General features: G+C 42.5%; 1 protein-coding gene across 3 annotated transcripts in view; it reads right to left on the bottom strand.

Annotated features, from left to right (window-relative positions):
- nagpa (N-acetylglucosamine-1-phosphodiester alpha-N-acetylglucosaminidase) overlaps window positions 1-26,620 on the bottom strand; it is a 118,365-nt gene that overhangs the window by 49,775 nt on the left and 41,970 nt on the right. For all 3 annotated transcript variants that reach the window (XM_067979200.1, XM_067979201.1, XM_067979196.1), the window contains exons 5-8: window positions 25,940-26,068; window positions 11,903-12,108; window positions 7,843-7,890; window positions 5,452-5,580 (exon numbers count right to left, since the gene is read on the bottom strand). In XM_067979200.1, the coding sequence (XP_067835301.1) occupies window positions 5,452-5,580; window positions 7,843-7,890; window positions 11,903-12,108; window positions 25,940-26,068 (512 nt within the window). The remainder of the gene's footprint in view (window positions 1-5,451; window positions 5,581-7,842; window positions 7,891-11,902; window positions 12,109-25,939; window positions 26,069-26,620) is intronic.

The following is a 26,620-nucleotide window of genomic DNA, read 5'->3' as shown; positions in this document are numbered from 1 at the left end:
TTTTGTTTTTAGAATCATAGAAAATTTATGGCACAGTAGGAGGCCATTCGGCCCATCGTGTCCGTGCCAGCTGAAAATGAGTCGCCCAGCCTAATCCCACTTTCCAGCACTTGGTCCATAGCCTTGAGGTCACGGCACTTCAGGTACATATCCAGGTACTTTTCAAATGAGTTGAGGGTTTCTGCCTCTACCACCCTTTCAGGCAGTGAGTTCCAGACCCCAACCACCCTTTGGGTGAAAAGTTTTTCCCTCAGCTCCCCTCTAATCCTTCTACCAATCACTTTAAATCTATGCCCCCTGGTTATTGACCTCTCAACTAAAGGGAAATAGATCCTTCCTATCCACTCTGAGCCCCTCAATTTTGTACACCTCAATTAAATCACCCCTCAACCTCCTCTGTTCCAAAGAGAACAACCCCAGCCTATCCAATCTTTCCTCGTAGCTAAAATTCTCCAGTCCTGGCAACATCCTCAAATCTCCTCTGTACCCTCGCCAGTGCAATTACATCCTTCCTGTAATGTGGTAACCAGAACTGTACACAGTACTCAAGCTGTGGCCGAACCAGTGTTTTATACATTTCCAGCATAACTTCCCTGCTCTTTTTTTTAATTCATTCATGGGATATGGGCGTCGCTGGCAAGGCCACATTTATTGCCCATCCCTAATTGCCCTCGAGAAGGTGGTGGTGAGCCGTCTTCTTGAACCGCTGCAGTCAGTGTGGTGAAGGTTCTCCCACAGTGCTGTTAGGAAGGGAGTTCCAGGATTTTGACCCGGCGATGACGAAGGAACGGCGATATATTTCCAAGTCGGTACGGTGTGTGACTTGGAGGGGAACATGCAGGTGGTGTTGTTCCCATGTGCCTGCTGCTCTTGTCCTTCTAGGTGGTAGAGGTCGCGGGTTTGGGAGGTGCTGTCGAAGAAGCCTTGGCGAGTTGCTGCAGTGCATCCTGTGGATGGTACACACTGCAGCCACAGTGCGCTGGTGGTGAAGGGAGTGAATGTTTAGGGTGGTGGATTGGGTACCAATCAAGCGGGCTGTTTTGTCCTAGATGGTGTCGAGCTTCTTGAGTGTTGTTGGAGCTGCACTCATCCAGGCAAGTGGAGAGTATTCCATCACACTCCTGACTTGTGCCTTGTAGATGGTGGAAAGGCTTTGGGGAGTCAGGAGGTGAGTCACTTGCCGCAGAATACCCAGTCTCTGACCTGCTCTCGTAGCCACAGTATTTATATGGCTGGTCCAGTTAAGTTTCTGGTCAATGGTGACCCCCAGGATGTTGATGGTGGGGGATTCGGCGATGGTAAGGCCATTGAATGTCAAGGGGAGGTGGTTAGACTCTCTTGTTGGAGATGGTCATTGTCTGGCGCGAATGTTACTTGCCACTTATCAGCCCAAGCCTGGATGTTGTCCAGGTCTTGCTGCATGCGGGCTCGGACTGCTTCATTATCTGAGGGGTTGCAATGGAACTGAACACTGTGCAATCATCAGCGAACATGCCCATTTCTGAACTTATGATGGAGGGAAGGTCATTGATGAAGCAACTGAAGATGGTTGGGCCTAGGACAATGCCCTCAGGAACTCCTGCAGCATTGTCCTGGGGCTGAGATGATTGGCCTCCAAGAACCACTACTATCTTCCTTTGTGCTAGGTATGAATCCAGCCACTAGAGAGTTTTCCCCCTGATTCCCATTGACTTCAATTTTACTAGGGCTCCTTGGTGTCATACTCGGTCAAATGCTGCTTTGATGTCAAGGGCAGTCACTTTCACCTCACCTCTGGAATTCAGCTCTTTTGTCCATGTTTGGACCAAGGCTGTAATGAGGTCTGGAGCCAAGTGGTCCTGGCGCAACCCAAATTGAGCATCGGTGAGCAGGTTATTGGTGAGTAAGTGCTGCTTGATAGCACTGATAGATAGATCTTATATTCTATGCCTCGGCTAATAAAGGAAAGAATTCCATATGCCTTCTTAACCACCTTATCTACCTGTCCTGCCACCTTCAGGGATCTGTAAACATGCACTCCAAGGTTCCTCCCTTCCTCTACACCTTTCAGTATCCTCCCATTTATTGTGTATTCCCTTGCCTTGTTTGTCCTCCCCAAATGCATTACCTCACACTTCTCCCGATTGAATTCCATTTGCCACTTTTCTGCCCACCTGACTAGTCCATTGATATCTTCCTGCAGTCTACAGCTTTCCTCCTCACTATCAACCACACGGCCAATTTTTGTATCATCTGCAAATTTCTTAATCATGCCCCCTACATTTAAGTCCAAATCATTTATATCACAAAAAGCAGGGGACCTAGTACTGAGCCCTGCGGAACCCCAATGGAAACAGCCTTCCAGTCACAAAAACACCCATCAACCATTACCCTTTGCTTCCTGCCCCTGAGCCAATTTTGGATCCAACTTGCCACTCTCCCTTGGATCCCATGAGCTTTTACTTTTTTGACCAGTCTGCCATGTGGGACCTTGTCAAAAGCCATTAAAATCCATGTAGACTACATCAAGTAGACTACATCAAATACACTACCACCATCCACCCTCCTTGTTACCTCCTCAAAAAATTCAATCAAGTTAGTCAGACACACTCTTCCCTTAACAAACCCATGCTGACTGTCCATGATTACTCCGTGCCTAAGTGACGGTTTATCCTGTCCAAATGATTAGCCAAATGATTTTAAAGCAAGTGGGGCTCAAATAAAGTTTCCCATCTAAACTAATCAAATACTTAAATCCTATTGAAGAGAAATCCTGAGATGTTTGTGTATATACAGAGGTAGAGAGCAAACACATGAGAGAATTAGAGATAGATAGATAGAGCTGGAGCATGAGCAGGCTAGAGAGTGAGTGCAAATAACAGTTCTGATGCTACCAAGACCATGACACATCCCCAGTGCCATCAAACTCCAGAACCTCTTGCCCAGTACTGCTAAACGCTGGGATCTCCTTCCTAGTACCACCAGGCAACAAGATCCCCTTCCCTAAAGCTTCCAGAACTTAGGATCTTCCCTCACTTCTAGTGCTGCCATATGCCAGTAATCCCCAATGAATCAAACCCCACCTCCCAGTTCTGCCAAACCCCAGGTTTCTACTCCCATGTGAATCATCCCAAACTCCAGGATTCCTTCCCCAGTATTACCAAACTTCAAGACCCCCATTATTCTGCAAACAGTATAACACTTCTTTCCCCAGTGCTTTCAGATCCTAGGGACTCCTCACCCCATTGACACAAAACCCAATGATTCCTACACCATTGCAGTCAGCCCCAGGATCCCCTTCAGCTGAGACACCAGGTTCCTCTCCACAGTACTGCCAAACCAAAAGGTTCCCTCTCTATGGGTCCAATCCACAGGAGCATCTAAATGCCTCTAAACTCCACTACCTCCTCCTGAGCGCTCCTAAATGCCAGGTGCTTAGCTTTGGTGTGGTGCATATTACTATGCATCCTGGGCTTTAAAACAGATACGAGATAAAAATTGAGTACATAGATACAGGAATGTATAGTAATAATCCAGGCCATAATTTAGTTTTTATGGAAAAAGACAGAATTGTGGAATTTGATTCCCAATATACCAAATGAAAATTGCAGAATATCATTTAATAACAATTTGACTTATTTAGTCATCCAAATAGTACATTGTTTTTTTAAAAAGGTTTAATATTATTGATATAAAACAGCATATCTTGAAACTCAACAAGAGCAATTGGAGATCTGCTGGTTGCTATAGTAGAGATCTATCTGTGCACATTTCCTGTCCATCACACATTTGCTGCCAGTCACACTTAACCAACAATATCCCAAATCCTAAGCAAAATTCAGTATTATACTTACAGCTCATGGCTCATTCAAATTTGTCCCACTTCAATTCAAATTTCTTCCACTTCCTTTGCAAATTTTACTTGCTAATTTTCAAATACAGAGCCAAAATAAAAAAAAATTGCAAGCTATGTCTAAACATAGGCAACTTTTTAAACAATTATTGCAACCACTTAAGTAATGAAATAAAATTTGTATGCTCCTTTAGCTATTCACTAAATAATTTATTTTTTATACTTCCTCCAGCTGCAGCCAGTAAATACAATGTGCCCCACTGCCGACCCCAACCGTACTTCACCTGACCTCCCATCTAATTCCTATACCTCCAAGACACTTCCCATCCAATTGCACCACTATTCAAAATATTAAAATTCAAATATTTATCATCCTTCTTTGACAGAGTGCCTCTTGAACCCTGTTCACTAATTATTATTACATCCACAAAACCCATAGTGCATTGCAACATGGCAAACCGGCAAAACATTTACAACTGAGAGGAGGCTCATGTTTGCACCCAGGAGCAGAGGGGGTGGGGGGTTTATGTTTATGAGGCAATCTGATATTGAGCACAGATGTTACATTTAGAGTCAGCCAGTCAGCCTCTGATTATAGCGAATGATCACCTGGTCAAGGTGTTGGTCACTGGAGACTTAACGATGGGAAAAACATTCCTAGGGTAGAGCTACACCAATAAATGCTTCAACAAGAACCAGAAATCCATCAAAGGAAGAAACAGGAAGAAAAATATATTTTGTAACCATGTAAATAGTAAATAAAAAGCAAAATGGGTTTTGGGGAAGGTGGGGAAAAGATGAACGAAGTACTTGCAAATCCATAAAGGGCAAAAAAAACTATTTTAAAAATGTAAGTAAATAACTGGGAACGTGAGGTATTGGGAGGAAAGACCAAAGTTATTGTGCCTTGAGTAAACAGGCCTGTATGTGTCAGTATCAATAACACATGCAATATTTTTAACTTTGCGGCAGTCCTGTCATATTGCTTCAGTAAATTTTCTGTGCTACAGGAATGGGCAAATTGCTGTTATGTTTTAGCTACTTTAGAACCTCATTAAACTAAACTGCACTCGAAGTCCGAGACCACTCATAGATGAGCAACACCACAAGAGGTCTACTATTAGTTAACAGTTTTTCAGTTATTTTGCTATTGAAATGTAGCTATAGAGATGGAAGGGGAAAGGGGTGGAATCAATATTTTAATACACATTACAGCAGTAATAACCAACGTTTCAATCTTCGGGGCCAACTGAAATTGAACTCACTTTCCTCCAGTTTTTCTTAAATCCTCCCACAAATATTTATTAATGTACATGTGCAGTTTTATTTTTGTGCATCTCTACGCCATTAAAATATTCGAGGAGTTTAGTCTGAATGCAGACAAGTTGAAGATAACTGTGTCACATCATTGAGACAGGTGAAGTGATTGCAGTGTTTGATATTATGTCCAATAATATGTATGCTACAACACCATCCAATCCACTATATAAAAAAGGACTCTCCCAAAAGCTGATTAGCTCTGTTTAGTTCTCCCCCACCCTCCACTTTGTTTTGCATCATGTCTTCTGTAGTTTTATACAATCAAAAAAAAAGTTTTATTTCCAATTCTGTAAACTCACCTTGTTGACAGAAGTCTCCATGATAACCAGACAGACAGGTGCAGGTACCATGTATATGATCACAAATTCCACCATTAACACAGTGACATTTTTGGCTACAGCCATCACCATAGAAACCATCAGGGCATACTGTTGGAAAAAGAAATTAGCAAAAGTGCTGAAAATTAAACCTGCATTGTTCATGATATTCTTGGAAAGTACCACTGATCAACAAGTTCTATATTTCAATATATTGAGTTTTTATTTAAAATGAAAAAAGTTGACTATGGAAAATATAATAATGCAACTAAAACAAAGTGAAAAAAACATGTAAAAATTTACAACTGAATTGCCTGCCCAGATTTTTAAAAAGCAAATCAGTTCTTTGATACAACATTTTGAATGTAAATCACATTTATTAGTTTACTACTTTGTCTAGTTTACCACTTTCCCCCAATGCAAGATGACCAACATATGGCCCTCAAGTGCTGGTAATCTGCCTTTGAAGCTCAGGCAATTTAGTCTTAATTGCGCTTGTATTTCTCATTCCTTGGTCTGTCCTGTTTAATTTATGTGGGCCTAGACAGGACTGTGCTTGGTGTTCTGATTTATGATTTATCCACTAACAAGACAGTAAGATCTGTTAGTATTAGCAGCTTGATATATTCAAATTAATGGGAACATAGATTTAAATTTTATGTGAACCCTGAGGCTCCACGGTATACACCAATGTGATCCTCAGAGAAAAACTCAAACACCATGCTCCAACGAATAAAAACATCAACCTCTTTCCTCTGACAAAAACATACTGCTGCCATATACTCCATGCACTATTTTAATATAGTCATTCATATACATGCTGTTTGAAATCAGATGAAGGGAACAGAAAATGCCACAGGTCCAAGGCCAGTGATTTTTGTTTTGAGTAATAATATCTTCAAGTCACGGCAACAAGTGTTGTGGAGTAAAATTAAATTTGAATCTAAGTCCCAGATGTGAAAGATCAGTTCACTAACTCATTGTCCTACCCCATTCCCCTCTATGATAAAGCTTTTCTTAGAAGTTTCATTTAGATTTTGGTCCCAACCTGTTTCCCGCCCACATTGGAATGCTGTTTTATAGCAGAGGGGACAATGTGTTTTACAAATTCATGCACGATAACAGTGACGTTTCCCTACTGTATATGTCTATATAAAGCCCTCATGATGGACCCAAACCTTTTTTTCATCTGATCTGTTTCTCCCATCAGAAAAAAATTGTTAATTGATGATCGTTGGTTCTTCATTTTGTGTAAAAAATAGTTAAAGCTCCCCCTATAGTGCCTTATGTAGGAATACTCAATGATGAGGTGATTATAATAAGACTATATTGGGTTTTACATAAATGCCTAAATGCACAATACTTGCTAAATTTGTCAGAATGTTTTGAACAATGGCACATGCCTTTCAACTAAATTCTGAAATTATGGGGCAGAAATCGCTCCCAAAATAAGAGGAGCTCAACAGCGCTCTTCGTTGTTAGTGGCGAAATGGAGGAGCAAGTTCTGGCGTTTGCACATGCGCAGTGAAAGGCAGAAATCCGGAACTTGCTCCTACTGGTTCGCCTGCAAAATGACAGCTTTGAATTAAAGGGACATCACAAGCTGCAATCAGGGAAATCATTGAAAAAGTGCAAATTTGCTTATCTGCCCAGCTGGAAAGTAACTAATTACGCCAAACAGGTACGCTTAAAAATACAGGTCTAAACTAAGTTTTAACAGTGCAGTAAGTCTTAATGACTGCCAAACAACTAAAAATTAACTTTAAAAAATGTGGAGTCTCATATTACTCCTTATTTTAATAGTTTTTGGTCATTAAAAAAATTTAAATTAAAAAATGTTAATTTTTTTTTACTTTTCCCTTTTGTCTCTTACAATTATTTCTTTGGCTTTTTATAAAAAAAAATAAAATAATTTACAATTACATACAGAATACTAACTTTCAATGAATGAAGTCTGCTTGCCTGTTTGAGCAATTCAGCCTGAATCTGTGGGTGTGACTTCTCTTCCTGACAGATTATGTGGGCGTGTCTTCTCCTCTCAGACTGTTCCAATTGCTCAGAGGCTGGGTCGATAGCGCACAATTTTTTTAAAGTTCAAATTCAAGCAATTTGACGCCACAGAGCCCACAGTAAGTAATTTTGTTAATTTAATTCGTAGGAGCGGCAGTGACCGTTGCCTCGCTGAGAAATCGCTCCGAGCGATTTCTGGCCCATATGCAGTCATAGGAACCATTTTTTAAATTAAGCATTCAATTAAAAAGAGTACTTGAAAACAAATATGACCAAGGGATAAAATAAAATGCAAGCATGTCCAGAAAAAGGAGGGGAAGGAACTTGAAGACAATGGAAAATGGGAGAAACAGACATACTCACCATCACTACAGTTAGTTCCCATCCACCCAGCATCACAAAGACAGCCATCTGCATGATAAACAGTAGAACTCAATAGTGGCAAACAAATTAAAAATAAATTACCAGTTGCAGTATACTGACATGCACCTGGAAAAATTGTTTATATACTCCAATTTACATGACAGCATGCAGTATTTATAATAGAACGGTATTTACCTACAATTGATATAGATATGATATAACACAATTATGAAAGCATAATTCTTTGAAAGAAGTTCATATTCCACATATCATGAAGTGGTGGAAGTGAATGGAGGAAGAGAAAAATCACTTAGTGTCACTGTCCTTTTAAGAAATTTGTGCATTATTTGGTTAAGTAATGAAGGCCTATACTCCATGAGGAGTAATAAGGTTGAATGCCTAGTGGGCCACTTTTGGTAAGCAGAACTGGTGCTGCGGGATGAACCGAACACTGGGTTAAGGCGCCTGATGCCGACGCTCATCAGACCCCATGCAGTTTTATCTGGTAAAGCGAATGATTAGGAGGTCTTGGGGCCGAAACGATCTCAACCTATTCTCAAACTTTAAATGGGTAAGAAGCCCGACTCGCTGGCTTGGAGCTGGGCGTGGAATGCGAATGATGGTGATGAATCTTCTCCCACTCTGGCCTAAGATCTTAGTTATTTGTCCAGAAGCAGCAGCACTGAGACCCTAACTAACAGGGGCACTAAAATAAAACAATTAAATGGTAGATATGTTCTAAGATACATCAGGTCAGAGAATGCAGGGACAGGGTGAAAGTAGCTAGGAGGGAGCTCTGTACCTGGAGGTTTAACTGTACTCAAACATTTCAGGAAGGATGTCAAAGTCTTAGAAGGGTGCAAAAGAGGTTTACTAGAATGGTGCCACGGATGAAGGACTTCAGTTATGTGGAGAGACTGGAGAAGCTGGGGTTGTTCTCTTTGGAACAGAAAAGGAGAACGGGAGATTTGATAGAGGTGTTCAAAATCATGAACGGTTTTGACAGAGTAAACAAGAAACTGTTTCCAGTGGCAGACGGGTCAGTAACCACACGACAAAGAGCCACAGGCGACATGAGGAAATTTTTCTTTTTACGCAGCAAGTTCTAATGGTCTGGAATGCATTGCCTGAAAGGGTGGTGGAAGCAGATTAAATAGTAACTTTCAAAAAGGAATTGGATAAATACTTGAAGGGAAAAAATTTACAGGGCTATGGGGAAAGAGCAGGGGAATGAGACTAATTGGATAGCTCTTTCAAAGAGCCGGCACAGGCACGATGGGCCGAATGGCCTCCTGCGCTGTACCTACTATGATACTATGAATAAGGAAAATTCTAATCAGTGAACAGTTCAATGTTCTTCATTCATTTAACCTCTGTAGCACTCTTTTTTTTAAAGTCAGTGTTTTAAAAAATTGTAGCATAAAGAAAACTTAAAAAACCAAGAGCTGACATAGGTTGAAAAAAAGAAAACCTTGCAACTTAAAGAAATAAATCTTGAAAGAAGTCAAAAAATATCCTGTGTGAACGATCAAGACTGTAGGGGGAGATTTAACTATTTTGTAGACAAAAGGAAAAAACCAACAATCAATTACCAAACCTTTTCTGATGAGGGAAAACAGATCAGATGAGAAAAAGAAATAAAGATGTGGGTCCATCATGAGGGCTTTATATACACAGAGTAGGGAAAGTCACAACTGTTGTGCAAGAATTTGTTAAACACATTGTCTCCCACGTGGTGTTCTTTATTGGAATGAAGAAATATTTGTTCATGGAAGTTGAATGATGAGAAGGAACTTAGGTTAACTAAAGCTGTGTTTTGGTACACTGAATATTGAGCCACTAAATTCAATAAACAGGATTTAGACTGATTTATTAGATTCCCCATCATGCAGTTCACAGAATCACAGAAATTTACGGCACAGAAGGAGGCCATTCAGCCCATCATGTCTGTGCCAGCCAAAAAGAGCTATCCAGCCTAATTCCACTTTCCAGCTCTTAATCTGTAGCATTGTAGGTAATAGCACTTCAAGTGCATATCCAAGTACTTCTTAAATGCGATGAGGGTTTCTGCCACTACCGCCCTTTCAGACCCCCACCACCCCCTGGGTGAAAAAAATTCTCCTCAATTCCCCTCTAATCTTTTTACCAATTAATTTAAATCTATGCTCCCTGGTTATTGACCTCCCTGCTAAGGGAAATAGGTCCTACCTATCCACTCTATCTAGGCCCCTCATAATTTTATACACTGCAATTAAATCTCCCCTCAGCCTCCTCTGTTCCAAAGAAAACAACCCCAGCTTATCCAATCTTTCCCCATAGCTAAAATTCTCCTGTCCTGGCAACATCCTCATAAATCTCCTCTGTACCCCCTCCAGTGCAATCACACCTTTCCTGTAATGTGGTGACCAGAACTGTACACAGTACTCTAGCTGTGGCCAAACAGTGTTTTATACAATTCTAGCATAACCTCCCTGCTCTTACAGTTGCCTGTCATAGCCACACTGTGTGAAATACAACCTCTCTATGGTCATCATAACAACATAACTCATTTGGTTAGCCAGGGAACAAGACTAACAGTAGATACAATGTGCAGATATTGGTCTTCAAACTATAACCTGGCATCAGTAGTAGGGAAAGTGCTAGAATCTATTATTAAGGACATAGTAACAAGGCACTTAGGATATCATAATATGACTGGACAGAGTCAACATGGTTTTATGAAAGGGAAATCATCTTTGACAAATCTCTTAAGAGTTTTTTGAGGATGTAACTAGTGGTGTAGATAAGGGGGATAACTAGTGGATGTAGTATATATGGATTTTCAAAAGGCATTCAATAAAGTGCCACATAAAAGATTGTTACACAAGATTAGGGCTCATGGAATTGGGGGTAATATATTAGCATGGATTGAGAATTGGTTAATGGACAGAAAACAGAGTGGAATAAAAGGGTCATTTTCGGGTTGGCAGGCTGTAACTAGTGGGGTGCCGCAAAGATCAGTGCTTGGGCCTCAGCTGCTCACAATATATATCAATGACTTGGATGAGGGGGCAGAGTGTAATGTATCCAAGTTTGCTGACGATACAAAGCTAGATGGGAAAGTAAGTGGTCAGGAGGAAGCAAAGAAGCTGCAAAGGGATATAGGCAGGTTAAATGAGTGGATGAGAAGGTGGCAGATGGAGCATAATGTGGGGAAATGTGAAATTATCCACTTTGGTAGGAAGAATAGAAAAGCAGAATATATTTTTTTTAAGAAGGTGAGAGGCTAAGAAATGTTGGTAGTCAGAGAATTTGGGTGTCCTTGTACACGAACCACAGAAAGTTAACATGTGGGTACAGCAAGCAATTAGGAAGGCAAATGGTATGTCAGCCTTTATTGCAAAAGACTTGGAGTATAAGAGTAAGGAGCTCTTGCTGCAACAATATGGGGCTCTGGTGAGACCACACCCGGAGTACTGTGTACGGTTTTGATCTCCTTACCTAAGGAAGGATATACTTGCCTTAGAGGGGGTGCAACAAAGGTTCACTAGATTGAGTCCTGGGATGAGAGGGCTGTCCAATGAGGAGAGATTGAATAGAATGGGCCTATATTCTCTGGCGTTTAGAAGAATCAGAGGTGATCTCATTGAAACGTATAAAATTCTTAGAGGGTTGACAGGGTAGATGCTAAGAGACTGTTTCCTCTGGCTGGAGAGTCTAGAACTAGGGGTCATAGTCTCAAGGTGTCGGCCATTTAGGACCAAGGTGAGGAAGAATTTCTTCACTCAGAGGGTTGTGAATCTTTGGAATTCTCTACCCCAGAGGGCTGTGAATGCTCAGTCGTTGAGTATATTCAAGACTGAGATTGATGGGTTTTTGGACACTAAGGGAATCAAGGGAAATGGGGATAAGGCGGGAAAGTGGAGTTGAGGAAGATGATCAGCTATGATCTTACTGAATGGCGGAGCAGGCTAAAGGGGCCCTATGGCCTACTCCTGTTCCTATTTCTTATGTTCTTATAACTGAAGTGGTGCAATTTCATCTTGGTCACAACCTGGAAGGAATAAAAGTTGATACGTACCCTCAGAGCAGATTCCATGTAGAGTACAATTTGAAGGTCCGCAGTCAAGCAGGTTACAAGCTGGGCCAGTCCAAAAACCTGTGCAGTAACAATCTCCTAGTAAACAATCTCCATGGTCACTGCAGTCTGCAGGTACACATTCAGGTTCATGAACACACACGACTGTGGAAACAGGCCGAGGACAGCGCCACATGGGATCAGAAAAACTGTTGAAGAAAAGAATTGCTCACTTGGGAAATGACCGTAACTAATTGACAGCAATACGACAATGGCATTTGTACTGCAGTTTAATATAGGTATTCATGGAATAGTCCAATTAAAATGATAATGTAATAGCAGTCTTCAATTTAGAAAAACTTAAATACGTGTCTTGCATAAAGATTGAACATTTTAATAATTTTCAATTCATATTCTCTCATTTTTAAAAGCAATAAAGAATGAAGGGAACAGGATTTTGTGCTACACGTTTATACTTAAAAGTTTCTTATGAAGTATTTGATAAGTAATTTATCACACAATACATCTATTCTCAATCAAAATTGGTGTGAGGGTTGCAACATTTCATAAAAGACTGTTAACTAAAGTTGAAACTCATGGAATTAAGGGCAAATTATTGACCTGCTTAGGAAATTGGCTGAGCAGCAGGAGACAGTAGGGATAATGGGCAGGTACTCAAACTGGCAGGATGTGACTAGTGGTGTCTCACAGGGATCTGTGTGGAGCCTCAACTATTCACTGTATTTAATAACGACTTAGATGACGGGATAGAGAGCCACATGTCCAAGTTTGCCCATGACAAAAAGATAGGCAGCATTGTAAGCAGTGTAGACCATAAGAGATAGGAGCAGGAATCGGCCATTCGGCCTCTTGAGCCTGCAACATCACCGTGTTGGGGGGCTCCATGTCTCTGCGGCGGACGGCGTGGACTGCGAGGCTGGTCATGCTGTCCGTCCTCCGAGGGTGTCCACGCACCACCCATCTGGCAGGTGTTGGTCTGAGGGGTTGTGCAGGGTAGGTGGGTGGTTCCTCGGACTGGGGCTGCGGTTTCGCGTCGGTCTGTCCTCTGGCTTGGCGGGGGGTGGTGGGGGGCAGGGGTTGCTCTATGTGACGCGGTGGCCTCCTGCTTGGGTGAGGGCTCTCCCCCCCGTGGAGTGCACCTTGGCAGCTGCCACAGGCTGCTGGCTGCAACACGTCTGGTTGGAGGGAGACTGTTTCCCCCAGTGTGTGAAACACTCTGCGTTGAAGGTAAAATCGCACACTTCCTGTTATGACAGCTGATTCAGCTCATTTAATGACCTCAACAAGCAAGGTAAGTACACTCAAGTGGAACCCCGCTGGCTTTAATTGCCTGCGGGATTCCCACCAGCGGGGGCCGCGCACGCAGCCCCGCACATCATCGGGGAACCTGGAAGTGGTCGGGATCGTGGCGCGATCCGGTCACGTGCCTGGATATCGGGATTTTCGGGGCCCCCCTGCTGGAAACCAACAGGAAACCAGACGGTAAAATCGAGCCCATGGAGTTAGGTCACAGATCAGCCATGATCGCATTAATGGCAGAACAGGCTCAAGGGGCTAAATGGCCTACTCCTTTTCCTATTTCGAAGTGCAGGAAAACCCATCAGTGTCAACATTAACCTGTTACACCTGTAGGTAGTGCTGTGATAAGCTTAGCTAAAACAGCAATCGCTATATAGTAGCCAGGTCTGCATATTGTCTTAGGCTCTGGCTACAATGTGGTATGAAAGCATAATTAACAAAACCAGGTAAGTTTTACATTTTGAAATTGAAATTAAAACTTAATTTTTTTCCCTTGATAGACCCAGAATATCACTTGGTCCATGGCCACCAGAGCTTAGGCACTCCCGTGTCTACAGGGCCTTGCTGCTTTGCCATTGGCTGATCAACTATCCTACCTTTGCCCACCTGCCTAGTCACTCGCCAGGCCAGCCACTTTGGTGGGACATCTGACCGGCCCACAGACCTCATGGAATTGAAACGCCGCTCTATCCTTTGTTACATAGGCATTATGACCATTTCCTGGTCCCATCAGTGCTTGCTGTCTCAGGGAAAACCAATATTGTAGCAGGGACCTGAAGCCGGCATTAGGCTCCTTATTTGCACGTACAAACAGCCCAACATCTTCTTTAGACGTGGGTGAAGGACACCTCTTGTTTGCCCTTATCCAATATGGTGGTCAGAAGTGTGCGCAACTGCCTGCCTGCCATTTTGGGGTCTTGGAAAGCCTCGTAGTGCCTGAAAAATGGGTGCTACATGACCCAATTTCGAGGCCATTATGTTTAGGTAACAGATTTAACAAAGTTTAAAAATATTGGATTAAAAAAACAGCTACACATTTTATTCTTTCTCACAATCCATATCCTCCAACGACTCAATTTCTCCTTTAGCCAGCAGAGCAAAACAGCCTGTAAAATATACCTACCGTGGTTGCTGGAAATGCTGCCCAGCAATTGACCAACACAAGTTGTGCTTCCAAGAACATGGGTGATAGGGAAGAAACAATTCCCTGTGAAGTACTCTCACCAAAAATAGACTATTGAGGGCAACTGAGTTTGTACCATTTACTGCCTAATTTAAATTTGAGTTTTCTGGCTGGGATGCTTATTTAAATTCCTAGATTTGATCACATTTTCGAGTCAAAATAAACAGAGTATGAAGGCTAAATGTTTTTTTTTAAAAAGCATACTTTTATCAGTCACTTTTACTGCTTTAGAAAAAGCAAAACGAACTAAAATAAGCAATAGCCGATTAGATCTGATATTAGCCAGATCTTTCAAAAAATATAGATCACAAGCATAATTTGAATTGTTAACTAATAGTTTTGTTAAAAAATGTTAATCATAAACTTGATACATAAGGAAGATGTGAGAAATCTGCTTTTCCCTTGTTGTGGTAATAGGCAGCAAATGAATACTAAAAGAATTCCATGCCCATTTTTTGATTATACCCCTTCAGGGTTTTGTGATGTTTTTCTACGTTAAAGGTGATATATAAATGAAATTTGTTGTCGCCATATCCAAAGTAAATGAAACTGACAAAGGTAACAACCTAACTTTAAAATTATACAGGAGAAACATGACATTTAGTTATAAAAAGTTAACATTTCAGGTCGATGACCTTTCATCAGAATTAGAAGCTGTTAAGAGATGAACAGCTTTTAAGCAAGGCCAGAGCCAGGGAAAAGGGGGGCAGGAAAAGAAAGAGGTCTGTGATAGGGTGGAGGGCAGGAGTGATTATATGACAAAAGTGATGATGGTGCCAGGCAAAATGAGATAAGAAGACAAGCATAGAAACAAAAGTTGGGTCCAGAGGAGATGTAAATGGTTACAGCAGAATAGCAGAGGAGGAGGAAAGCATGGGAAATCTAACAAAGAGAAGGCTCCCATGGCCCAGGATTGTGGTGGAAGAAATGCAGGTAGTCCCCGGAAACGCGGACCACCCTGCCGGCCGTGTACAGGTAGGGGAACCCCACCCAGAGCACCAGCTCACACCTCCCCCACTGCCAGTGGCTCTGGTGCAGCCATTCTCCATTACCAATACCTGCTATCTGAGAGAAAATGGGAGCGGTGGTTAAGGTCTAAAGTTGTTAAACTCAACGTTAAAGTCAGAAGCCTATAAAGTACTTGTAGAAAGAGAAGATGTTGTTCCTTGAGCTTGCGTTGATCTTCATTGGAACAGTATAGGGGGTCAAGGACAGAGAGGCCAGAGTGGGAGTGGGATGGAGAATTAAAGTGGCAAGCGACCAGAAGAAGCTCAGGGTCATGCTTGCGGACTGAACGGAGATGTTCAGCAAAATGATCACCAAATCTACGTGTGGTCTCCCAAATGTTGCATTTCCTGCGCTCATGTGGGTAGGTGCCAGGGGAAGCAGAGCAGATGTTGGGGGTGATGGAAGAATGGACCAGGATGTCACGGAGGGAATGGTCCCTTTCGGACTGCTAAAAGGGGAGGGGAGGGGAAGATGTGTTTGGTAGTGGCAACGTGCTGGAGGTGGCAGAGAAAGATCGGTTGAATGTGGAGACTGGTGGGTTGAAGGTGAGGACAAGGGGACACTATCATGGTTCTAGGAGGGAGGGGATGGGATGAGGGTGGAAGTGCGGGAAATAGGACAGATACAGTCGAGGACCCTATCCACCACAGTGGAGGGAAATCCTCGGCTGAGGGAAAAAAGACGACATTTTGGAAGCTCTGGTTGGAACATACGCGACAGAGAAACAAGGAGAATCAAACAGAATCAGTGGGGTGGAGGAAGTATAATCGAGGAAGCTGTGGGAGTCAGTGGGTTTGTAGTAGACATTGGTGCAGAGCCAATTCCCAGAAATGGAATTGGAGCAGTCAAGGAAGGGAAGGGAAGAGTCGGACATGGACCATGTGAAGGCAAGGTAAGGGAAGGGTGGAAGTTAGAAGCAAAGTTGATTAAATTTTCCAGTTCAGGCTGAGAGCAGGAAGTGGCACCAACAATGTCATCAATCTACCGAAAATAAACCTATACGGGTTACCATTGTGCCACCTTTTTATTAGGAGGAAATGAGTAGAGTTAAAGGTAAAGGTTGTTCAACATGAGAACGAGTTGGCCCAGGTGGAGGAGGATGGTGGTGGATGGGGACTTATTGGGCCACCATACCAGAAAGAAGCAGAGGGCCATCCTGGTGGAGGATGGAAGTGTAGACATTTAATTGTCTTCACAACATTCACAAGCATCCATGCATAGATCATAAGCGATTAGATTATCCCATAACAGGAACTTCTCAAAATACCACAACACTGCTAACAGAGTTAGGTGACTTGAAAATTTTACAAATAAAATGGAATATGTATTTAAGAATGTTTAACTCTTCCTAGCATTATACGTGTAATGCCTCTTCTAGGCTCTGCTTTGAATGAAGGGGACATTTTGCATAAGAACATAAGAAATAAGAGGAGTAGGCCATACAGCCCTTGAGCCTGCTCTGCCATTCAATAAGATCATGACTGATCTTCGACCTCAACTCCATTTTCCTGCCCTATCCCCATATCCCTTGATTCCCTTTGAATTTCCAAACTTTACAATTGGCACTATAGCACTAGATAATCCAGCTGACAAAGGAAATTAATGCAACATTTTTGTATCTAATCCAGTTTACTTTGCAGCCCAACCCAAGCCTGTGCAGTACTTCAAAAACATTTAACTACTGGGACATTTACTATACAGCCCAAAGGCCAGCTGTAAGACACTGTTGCAGTCTGCAGCTTGGATCCTACCTACATTTATTCATGATCCTGTTGCCATTCTTAATTTTAATTTGGCCACTCCCCTTTTGAGGAGTTGTGGTTGGAGGACTAGGGGCTGGATAATAAAAAAAAGCTGGCATAAAATTTGGTCATTCAGCTTGTACCACCATATAAAAACTGCCCATTTTAATAGTCAGTGTAAGAAATACGATTTCTAGACCCAATCATAATCATGCATTCCATCCTACAAAGCTTCAGACACTTGGCTAAAAAGCGAAGTGCAGGCCTTGCATCTGAGAGAATACAAAGGGAGCTAGCATTCCACAGGAAATGATATGCCCGACATCAGGCAAAGTGATTGGGAATATTGCAGAGACAATAGAAGTGTGAAACAGATACACTGAAGATCAACTATGAAGTCCCAAAGCATAATCAAAGACTCAGGACCTGGAGATAGACTAATCCTGTTATGTTAATTGCAGGAGCTTTGTTCAGATAATTAGGTAACCTTCGTGATTGGCATACACAGGATGGGACATCTTAAACGTCTGCATCCGAACAATCAAAATACACAGAAATATAAGGGCATGTGCCTCCCCCATAAGATAGATAGAATGGACAACAGTTAATACCATAGAATCTATATCCGAAAGATGCCTGGATCAACAAGCACCCTGAGGGGAAGATGTCCGAGACAGATGACATCATGAGACTAATGTCGTTAAGCTACTAGAAGCAACTATGCTTCAGAAAGATATATAAACTGGGACACTGTCCCACTAAAGACAGAAGCAGTTTCTCGGGACGGACGGAGGTCCACACCCGCTACGAACCAGGCCTGATCATCCTGAAATTTCCTAGGGACAGGTTGTACCATCCTTGTTTAATTGATAAAACCTATAAGAACGTTGTGATATAAATACTTCTTGTTGGGTACAACCGCATTTGAACGTTGTTCTTGTGTCCATAAGAAAGCTTGCATGTTCGGTCACACTCTGGCCCAAATCATTGTGGAAGTTATTATTAAGAAGGATTAACAACCCTTGGTAGCATTAACATATTTCCAACAGTCAGTCACAGGGGATAATTAGGTAATAGAATGGCCTGTAAAATTATACACAGGATTACTGAATGAAATATGTGCAGAGAACAGTACACACAGCTGAGAGAAGCTGAATGTATTCTTTGCACTGCATTGCTGAAAGAATGGGTAAGATTGAATAAATGGCATCTGAAATATATCGTTGTAAATGCTATGGGGGAGGGAAAATTTATACATTTCCATCTTTTCTACATCCTGTAATCCGCCTGTATTATACATATTATTCATCAAGAGGACTGGATGGAGACCCAATTCCACAGAGCCATATCTTAGTTACTGGCTCCCAGCAGGAAGAGGCCCTATAGTTTTCCAATGCCTTTTAGCTGCCCTGATCTCAATCAGGTGGTGTCTGCAATTGGAAAATTTAACTAAAACTGAATGTGACAGCCTGAATAACATGTTGAGCGGCACAGAATGAAGCTTAATGCTGCCTGAAGCCTGTAGCTGAGGTACAGCTCTGCAGAGGCAAGTCTACAGCCTGTTTTCTTAATGTTTGGATTGCAAAGGTGAATGTACAGGGCTGATATTTACAATATCTAACCTACAACTAAAATTTTAAGACAACTAGTTTGTGGAAACAAATTATGACAATTTAGCGGAGAATAATAGTTAAACATACTCAGTGTACTGTGCCTAATGCTCAAGGAAAACTGTTTGAAATTATGATTTGATGTTTTTGGATTCATAGAATAGGACGGTGATCGATGATCCACTGGAGAGGTCAGGGTGGGGCAGTGGCAATGGACGAGATAAGCGGAATGGGGAGAAGGCAAGAGAGGTTAACCTCTGAAGAGCAAAGTGGGAAAGATGGTTGTCAGGAGCAGAAAGTGAAACAATTGGGGTCTCTGCCCCAGGTGAGCCTGTGATGGATGTGGCGGAGAATACCAAGGGAAGCGTGGAGGGAGGCATTGGGTTTGTTTAAGAGGGAATCGAGTCTGGGCGAGAAGGTAGGCGGAGAAGTGTCAAGTGTGGTGAGGGATCAAGGGAGGTGCAGGTAAAAGGGAGAATGGCTGGATAAGATGCCATGTTTTCTACATAGTAGTGACTGCACCTCAAAAGTTATTCACTGGTGGTAAAGTACTTTGAAGTGCCTGTGGGATAAGAGAAATAAACAACTTGCATTTATATAATATGGTTTATATTTTCTTTTATCTAAATTGATGCTTCCTCCTGCTGAGCACCTGGACACTGGTGATCTTAAATCCTTTATATGGAAAGCTGCTCCGATGGCTCCTGTTTTAGTATAACATATGAATGGGATAAATCTGATCAACTATTTGATTGGCATTTTGTTTGTGTATGTAAACCCAAAATTCTGTCCCAAGATGGTTTTCCATTTTCATTTAAATTAGGATATCATTCTGATTTTTAAGAACATAAGAAATAGGAGCAGGAGTAGGCCATACGGCCCCTTGAGCCTGCTCCGGCATTCAATAAGATCATGGCACAACTTTGACCTCAACTCCACTTTCCCGCCCGGTCCCCATAACCCTTGATTCCCTCAGTGTCCAAAAATCTATCGATCTCAGCCTTCAATATACTTAACGACTCAGCATCTGGGGTAGAGAATTCCAAAGATTCACAAGCCTCCGATGAAAAAATTTCTCCTCATCTCAGTCCTAAATGGCTGACCCCTTATCTTGAGACTATCAGCCCCTAGGTCTAGACTCTCCAGCCAGGGGAAACAGCCTCTCAGCATCTACACTTTCGAGCCCTCTCAGAACCTTATATGTTTCAATGAGATACCTCTCATTCTTCTAAACTTCAGAGAGTATAGGCCCATTCTACTCAATCTCTCCTCATAAGAGAAATCTTTCATCGCAGGAATCAATCTAGTGAACCTGCGTTGCACTGCCTCTAAGACGAGTATATTCTTCCTTAGATAAGGAGACCAAAACTGTACATAGTAGTCCAGGTGTGGTCTCACCAAAGCCCTGTACAATTGTAGCAAGACTTCCTTACTCTTATACTCCAACCACCTTGCAATAAAGGCCAACATACTATTTGCCTTCCCAATTGCTTGCTGTGTCCGCATGTTAACTTTGTGTTTCGTGTGCAAGGACACCCAAATCCCCCTGAACATCAACATTTAATAGTTTCTCACCATTTAAAAAAGTCTGTTTTTCTATTCTTCCTACCAAAGTGAATGGCCTCACATTTCCCCACATTATACTCCACCTGCCACCTTCTTGCCTACTCACTTAACCTGTCAGTGTCTCTTTGCAGACTCTGTGTCCTCCTCACATCTAACTTTCCCACCTAGCTTTGGATGGTCAGCAAACTTGGACACATTACACTCGGTCCCTTCATCTATGTCATTAATATAGATTGTAAATAGCTGAGGCCCAAGCACTGATCCTTGCAGCATCCTACTAGTTACAGCCTGCCAACCTGAAAATGACCCGTTTATTCCAACTCTGTTTTCTGTCCATTAACCAATCCTCTATCCATGCTAATATATTATCCCCAACTCCATGAGCCCTTATCTTGCGTAACAACCTTTTCTGTGGCACCTTCTCGAATGCCTTTTGGAAATCCAAGTATACTATATCCACTGGTTCCCCTTTATCGACCCTGTTATCTATCCCACCGGCAGGACAGACCCACCAGAGGTGGCGGTACAGTGATATACAGTCAAGAGGGAGTGGCCCTGGGAGTCCTCAACATTGACTCTGGACCCCATGAAATCTCATGGCATCAGGTCAAACATGGGCAAGGAAACCTCCTGCTGATTATCACCTACCGTCCTCCCTCAGCTGATGAATCAGTCCTCCTCCATGGTGAGCACCACTTGGAGGAAGCACAGAATGTACTCTGGGTGGGGGACTTCAATGTCCATCACCAAGAGTGGCTCGGTAGCACCACTACCGACGAAGCTGGCCGAGTCCTGAAGAACATAGCTGCCAGACTGGGCCTGCGGCAGGTGGTGAGCGAACCAACACGAGGGAGAAACCGACTTGAGCTCGTCCTCACCAATCTACCTGTCGTAGATGCATCTGTACATGACAGTATTGGTAGGAGTGACCATCGCACAGTCCTCATGGAGACGAAGTCCCGTCTTCGCACTGAGGACACCATCCAACATGTTGTGTGGCACTACCACCGTGCTAAATGGGATAGATTCAGAACAGATCCAGCAGCTCAAAACAGGGCATCCATGAGGCGCTGTGAGCCATCAGCAGCAGCAGAATTGTATTCCAGCACAATCTGTAACCTCATGGCCCGGCATATTCCTCACTCTACCGTTACCAACAAGCCAGGGGATCAACCCTGGTTCAATGAGGAGTGTAGAAGAGCATGCCAGGAGCAGCACCAGGTGTATATAAAAATAAGGTGCCAACCTAGTGAAACTACAACTCAGGACTACATGCATGCTAAACAGCGGAAGCAACATGCTATAGACAGAGCTAAGCGATTCCACAACCAACGGATCAGATCAAAGCTCTGCAGTCCTGCCACATCCAGTCGTGAATGGTGGTGGACAATTAAACAACTAACAGGAGGAGGCGGCTCTGTAAACATTCCCATCCTCAATGATGGCAGAGTCCAGCAAGTGAGTGCAAAAGACAAGGCTGAAGCGTTTGCAACCATCTGCAGCCAGAAGTGCCGAGTGGATGATCCATCTCGGCCACCTCCCGATATCCCCACCATCACAGAAGCCAGTCTTCAGCCAATTCGATTCACTCCACGTGATATCAAGAAACGGCTGAGTGCACTGGATACAGCAAAGGCTATGGGCCCCAACAACACCCGGCTGTAGTGCTGAAGACTTGTGCTCCAGAACTAGCTGCGCCTCTAGCCAAACAGTTGCAGTACAGCTACAAGACTGGCATCTACCCGACAATGTGGAAAATTGCCCAGGTATGTCCTGTCCACAAAAAGCAGGACCAATCCAATCCTGCCAATTACCGCCCCATCAGTCTACTCTCAATCAGCAAAGTGATGGAAGGTGTCGTCGACAGTGCTATCAAGAGGCACTTACTCACCAATAACCTGCTCACCGATGCTCAGTTTGGGTTCCACCAGGACCAGTCAGCACTAGACCTCATTACAGCCTTGGTCCAAACATGGACAAAAGAGCTGAATTCCAGAGATGAGGGGAGAGTGACTGCCCTTGACATCAAGGCAGCATTTGACCGAGTGTGGCACCAAGGAGCCCTAGTAAAATTGAAGTCAATGGGAGTTAGGGGGAAAACTCTCCAGTGGCTGGAGTCATACCCAGCACAAAGGAAGATGGCAGTGGTTGTTGGAGGCCAATCATCTCAGCCCTAGGACATTGCTGCAGGAGTTCCTCAGGGCAGTGTCCTAGGCCCAACCATCTTCAGCTGCTCCATCAATGACCTTCCCTCCATCATAAGGTCAGAAATGGGGATGTTCACTGATGATTGCACAGTGTTCAGTTCCATTCGCAACCCCTCAGATAATGAAGCTGTCAGTGCCTGCGTGTAGCAAGACCTGGACAACATCCAGGCTTGGGCTGATAAGTGGCAAGTATCATTCGCGCCAGACAAGTGCCAGGCAATGATCATCTCCAACAAGAAAGAGTCTAACCACCTCCCCTTGACATTCAACAGCATTACCATCGCCGAATTCCCCACCATCAACATCCTGGGGGTCACCATTGACCAGAAACTTAACTGGACCAGCCATATAAATACTGTGGCTACAAGAGCAGGTCAGAGGCTGGGTATTCTGCGGCGAGTGACTCACCTCCTGATTCCCCAAAGCCTTTCCACCATCTACAAGGCATAAGTCAGGAGTGTGATGGAATACGCTCCATTTGCCTGGATGAGTGCAGCTCCAACACTCAAGAAGCTTGACACCATCCAGGACAAAGCAGCCCGCTTGATTGGCACCCCATCCACCACCCCAAACATTCACTCCCTTCACCAGCGGTGCACTGTGGCCGCAGTGTGTACCATCCACAGGATGCAGTGCAGCAACTCGCTAAGGCTTCTTCGACAGCACCTCCCAAACCCGCGACCTCTACCACCTAGAAGAACAAGAGCAGCAGGTACATGGGAACAACACCACCTGCACGTTCCCCTCCAAGTCACACACCATCCCGACTTGGAAATATATCACCGTTCCTTCATCATCGCTGGGTCAAAATCCTGGAACTCCCTTCCTTATAGCACTGTGGGAGAACCTCGCCACACGGACTGCAGCGGTTCAAGAAGGCGGCTCACCACCACCTTCTCAAGGGCAATTAGGGATGGGCAATAAATGCTGGCCTTGCCAGCGACGCCCACATCCCATGAATGAATAAAAAGAGATACATCCTCAAAAATCAGTAATAGATTTGTCAAACACAATTTCTCTTTCATAAAACCATGTTCATATTATGGTTTTCTTAGTGCCCCATTACCATGTCCTTAATAATAGATTCTAACATTTTCCCCGATTACTGATGTCAGGCTAACTGGCCTGTGGTTCCCTGTTTTCTCTCTCCCTCCTCTCTTGAATAGCAGTGTTTGTTTGCTACCTTCCAATCCACTGGGACCATTCTGGAATCTAGGGAATTTTGGAAGATCACAACCAATGCATCCACTATCTCTGCAGCCACCTCTTTTAGAACCCAAGGATGTCGGCAATCAGGTCCAGGGGATTTGTCGGCTTTTAGTCCCATTAATTTCTCCAGTACTTTTTCTTTGCTAATATTAATTACTTTAAGTTCCTCATCTCATTAGACTCTTGGTTCCCCACGATTTTTGTTGTGTCTTCTACTGTGAAGACAGATACAAAATATTTGTTTAATGTCTCTGCCATTTCCTTATTCCCCATTATAATTTCTCCTGTCTGAGCCTCTAAGGAACCCACGTTTATTTTTGCTACTCTCTTCCTTTTTACATACTTGTAGAAGCTCTTACAATCTGATTTAATATTTCTTGCTCGTTTACTCTATTTTTGTTCTCTATCTTAAAGTTTTGAGCCTAAAACACAATTTGCTGCATCAACACTCTGCATTGACCATTTTACAGGTTATACTGATCATATCATTAAGAGATCCAAACAACCTGTTGACGCCTATGGTCTCAAGATTCCGGACAAGTTAATTACTAATTTATTTGATGACTGTGGAATGCATTCTGCATTACCATCTGAAGGGCAAGAAATTTTCAGGACTAATTCCACTAGCTTTGTGGCTACTGCCTGGGTATTCTTTAGCAGATTCTCATTGATAAAGCAATCATGGGGCTACCTAAAGTACACCTGCATTTGTTCTTTTTCTTTACAAATATTGATGCCTGGAACCAAAGACACATCTGTCACTAAGTCAGTTCACCCATGTTCCCTTGGATAATCTGTCTTAGTGATAGACATGTTTATTTACTTGCAAGGTCATCCCTGCTCCTAGTCTGGTACTACTATGTCAATCTTCAGCAGTGTGGAGACTATGTCCTTAAGAAAATTGTAAACAATTTTACAACACCAAGTTATAGTCCAGCAATTTTATTTTAAATTCACAAGCTTTCGGAGATTTTCTCCTTCCTCAGGCAAATGGAAGGAGAAAATCTCCGAAAGCTTGTGAATTTAAAATAAAATTGCTGGACTATAACTTGGTGTTGTAAAATTGTTTACAATTGTCAACCCCAGTCCATCACCGGCATCTCCACATCCTTAAGAAAAGAGATATCTTCCTTTTGTCTTTTTCCAAAGAAGCATCCTCCACACCTTGCTCCCACCCAGCCATCCTCACAAACTAAAAGAGAGTGGGTATATTTCCTCTTCAGTTATGTGGGAGGCAAAAACAAATTGGAACATAAATTCAGGCCATTTTCATTATGTGGGAGTGGGAGCAGTAATGTAGGAGGACATTCTAACATCATGATATTATAAATATCTTGAAAGGAGGTTGTCTCTTGCATGACTATCGCCCCCTCTGCCAAAAGAACATGACCCACTCAAGCAGCATGTGGAGGATGCCTTAGAAGAACAAAAATAATTCTTAAAAAAAAATCAAAAGGTAGATTTTTGTCATGTGATCAGATCTTTGTCATGTGATCAGAACACAAATGAATTTTAACTATTCAAACGGAAACAGCACATTTTTTATTTCGGACTGTTATGACATTCCCACTACACGCTTTCATTTTTTAACCTTGCATGAATTTTAATATCCAGCTATTTGTTATGTCAGCAGAACCCAACAGTTCAGATTTCTAAATAAAACACTGTAGAGCCATTTAAAGATGGGCAGATTAGACTCATCAAATTTTGAACACAAACAGGAGTTCAGCAAACTGCTTATTTATTTGAGATGTGGACAGAACACCTTATTTGTGTGTGAATTTTCCACTACAGGCATTTATTTGTTTAACTGCGGGTAAATTTTTAATGCTCACCTATGTGTGCGAGCTGAACTCCCGAGTGAATTTTAACAGATTTCAAACTGAAACAGCTCCAGAAAATTAATTATTTCTAATGTATCAGAACCCTTTGTTTACTTCTGTCTTCTCTAATGCAGGCATTTACATTTAAAAAAAACCATGAATTTTAATGTTCAACTATTTGTTCAATGATCGGAACCAGAGTGCAGGCAATTTTTAGTCATTTCAGGATATCTCATGGGCAGATCAAACTGCTGAAAGACAAATATGAACAAGTACTCCAAACCATTTTGTCCATGAGCAACATAACAGAAGTTCAACTAGTATACAGTATGTGCTTCATATCCAACTTAGCATACTTTGCAGTATACATACCAGTGATCTGATGGATAGCTTGCAAGAGATCCATTGAGTGCCAGAGTAGCTGATCCCCCTCCATCCAAATTAATGGCATTAATAACTCCATGCGCCTTTAAAAATCCTGCCACCTCCCAGAGATCCAGCCTGCAATGCAATTTTTTTACTTTTGTTATTTCAAACTAAATATCTCAATAGATTATCCATTTTACAGTATGAATGACTATGAACAGGACAAGTTAGTCTGGGTTACTCCAGAATGCAACCCAAGATTTCAAATAGCTCAGGCCTGGGATCAAATCACTTGATCATTATCCTTTTCACTATGGAATCTAGGCTTCATTTTAATCTGGATAGATCTGATGAAATTTGCCAGGTAGATTGACTGCCATGGAACATGGAGCATGCTAGGGCTGTACATTTATCATGGGATTTTGGTCAAATTTCATGGATAATGAATAGTCTTAAAAAAATTGAGGGATGTTAATCAAGAATTAAGGTTTAGAATGCTATTAAACACTAGCTGTGAAGAACATGCATCTTGCTTCACATTATTCATATATCTGAATTAATCATTTTGCATGCTATATGACAGATTGTAATTGTATAAAAAATATTTCTATATAAACTGTATTTAAAAAAAGGGCATCAAGGATTAAAGGGAATAAGGACTTGGCAGCAAGGCAGAATTAAAGGTCC

This window comes from Heptranchias perlo, chromosome 3 (assembly GCF_035084215.1).
Source record: "Heptranchias perlo isolate sHepPer1 chromosome 3, sHepPer1.hap1, whole genome shotgun sequence".
Classification (NCBI taxonomy): Eukaryota; Metazoa; Chordata; class Chondrichthyes; order Hexanchiformes; family Hexanchidae; genus Heptranchias; species Heptranchias perlo.
This window is presented reverse-complemented; position numbering and strand designations above follow the sequence as displayed.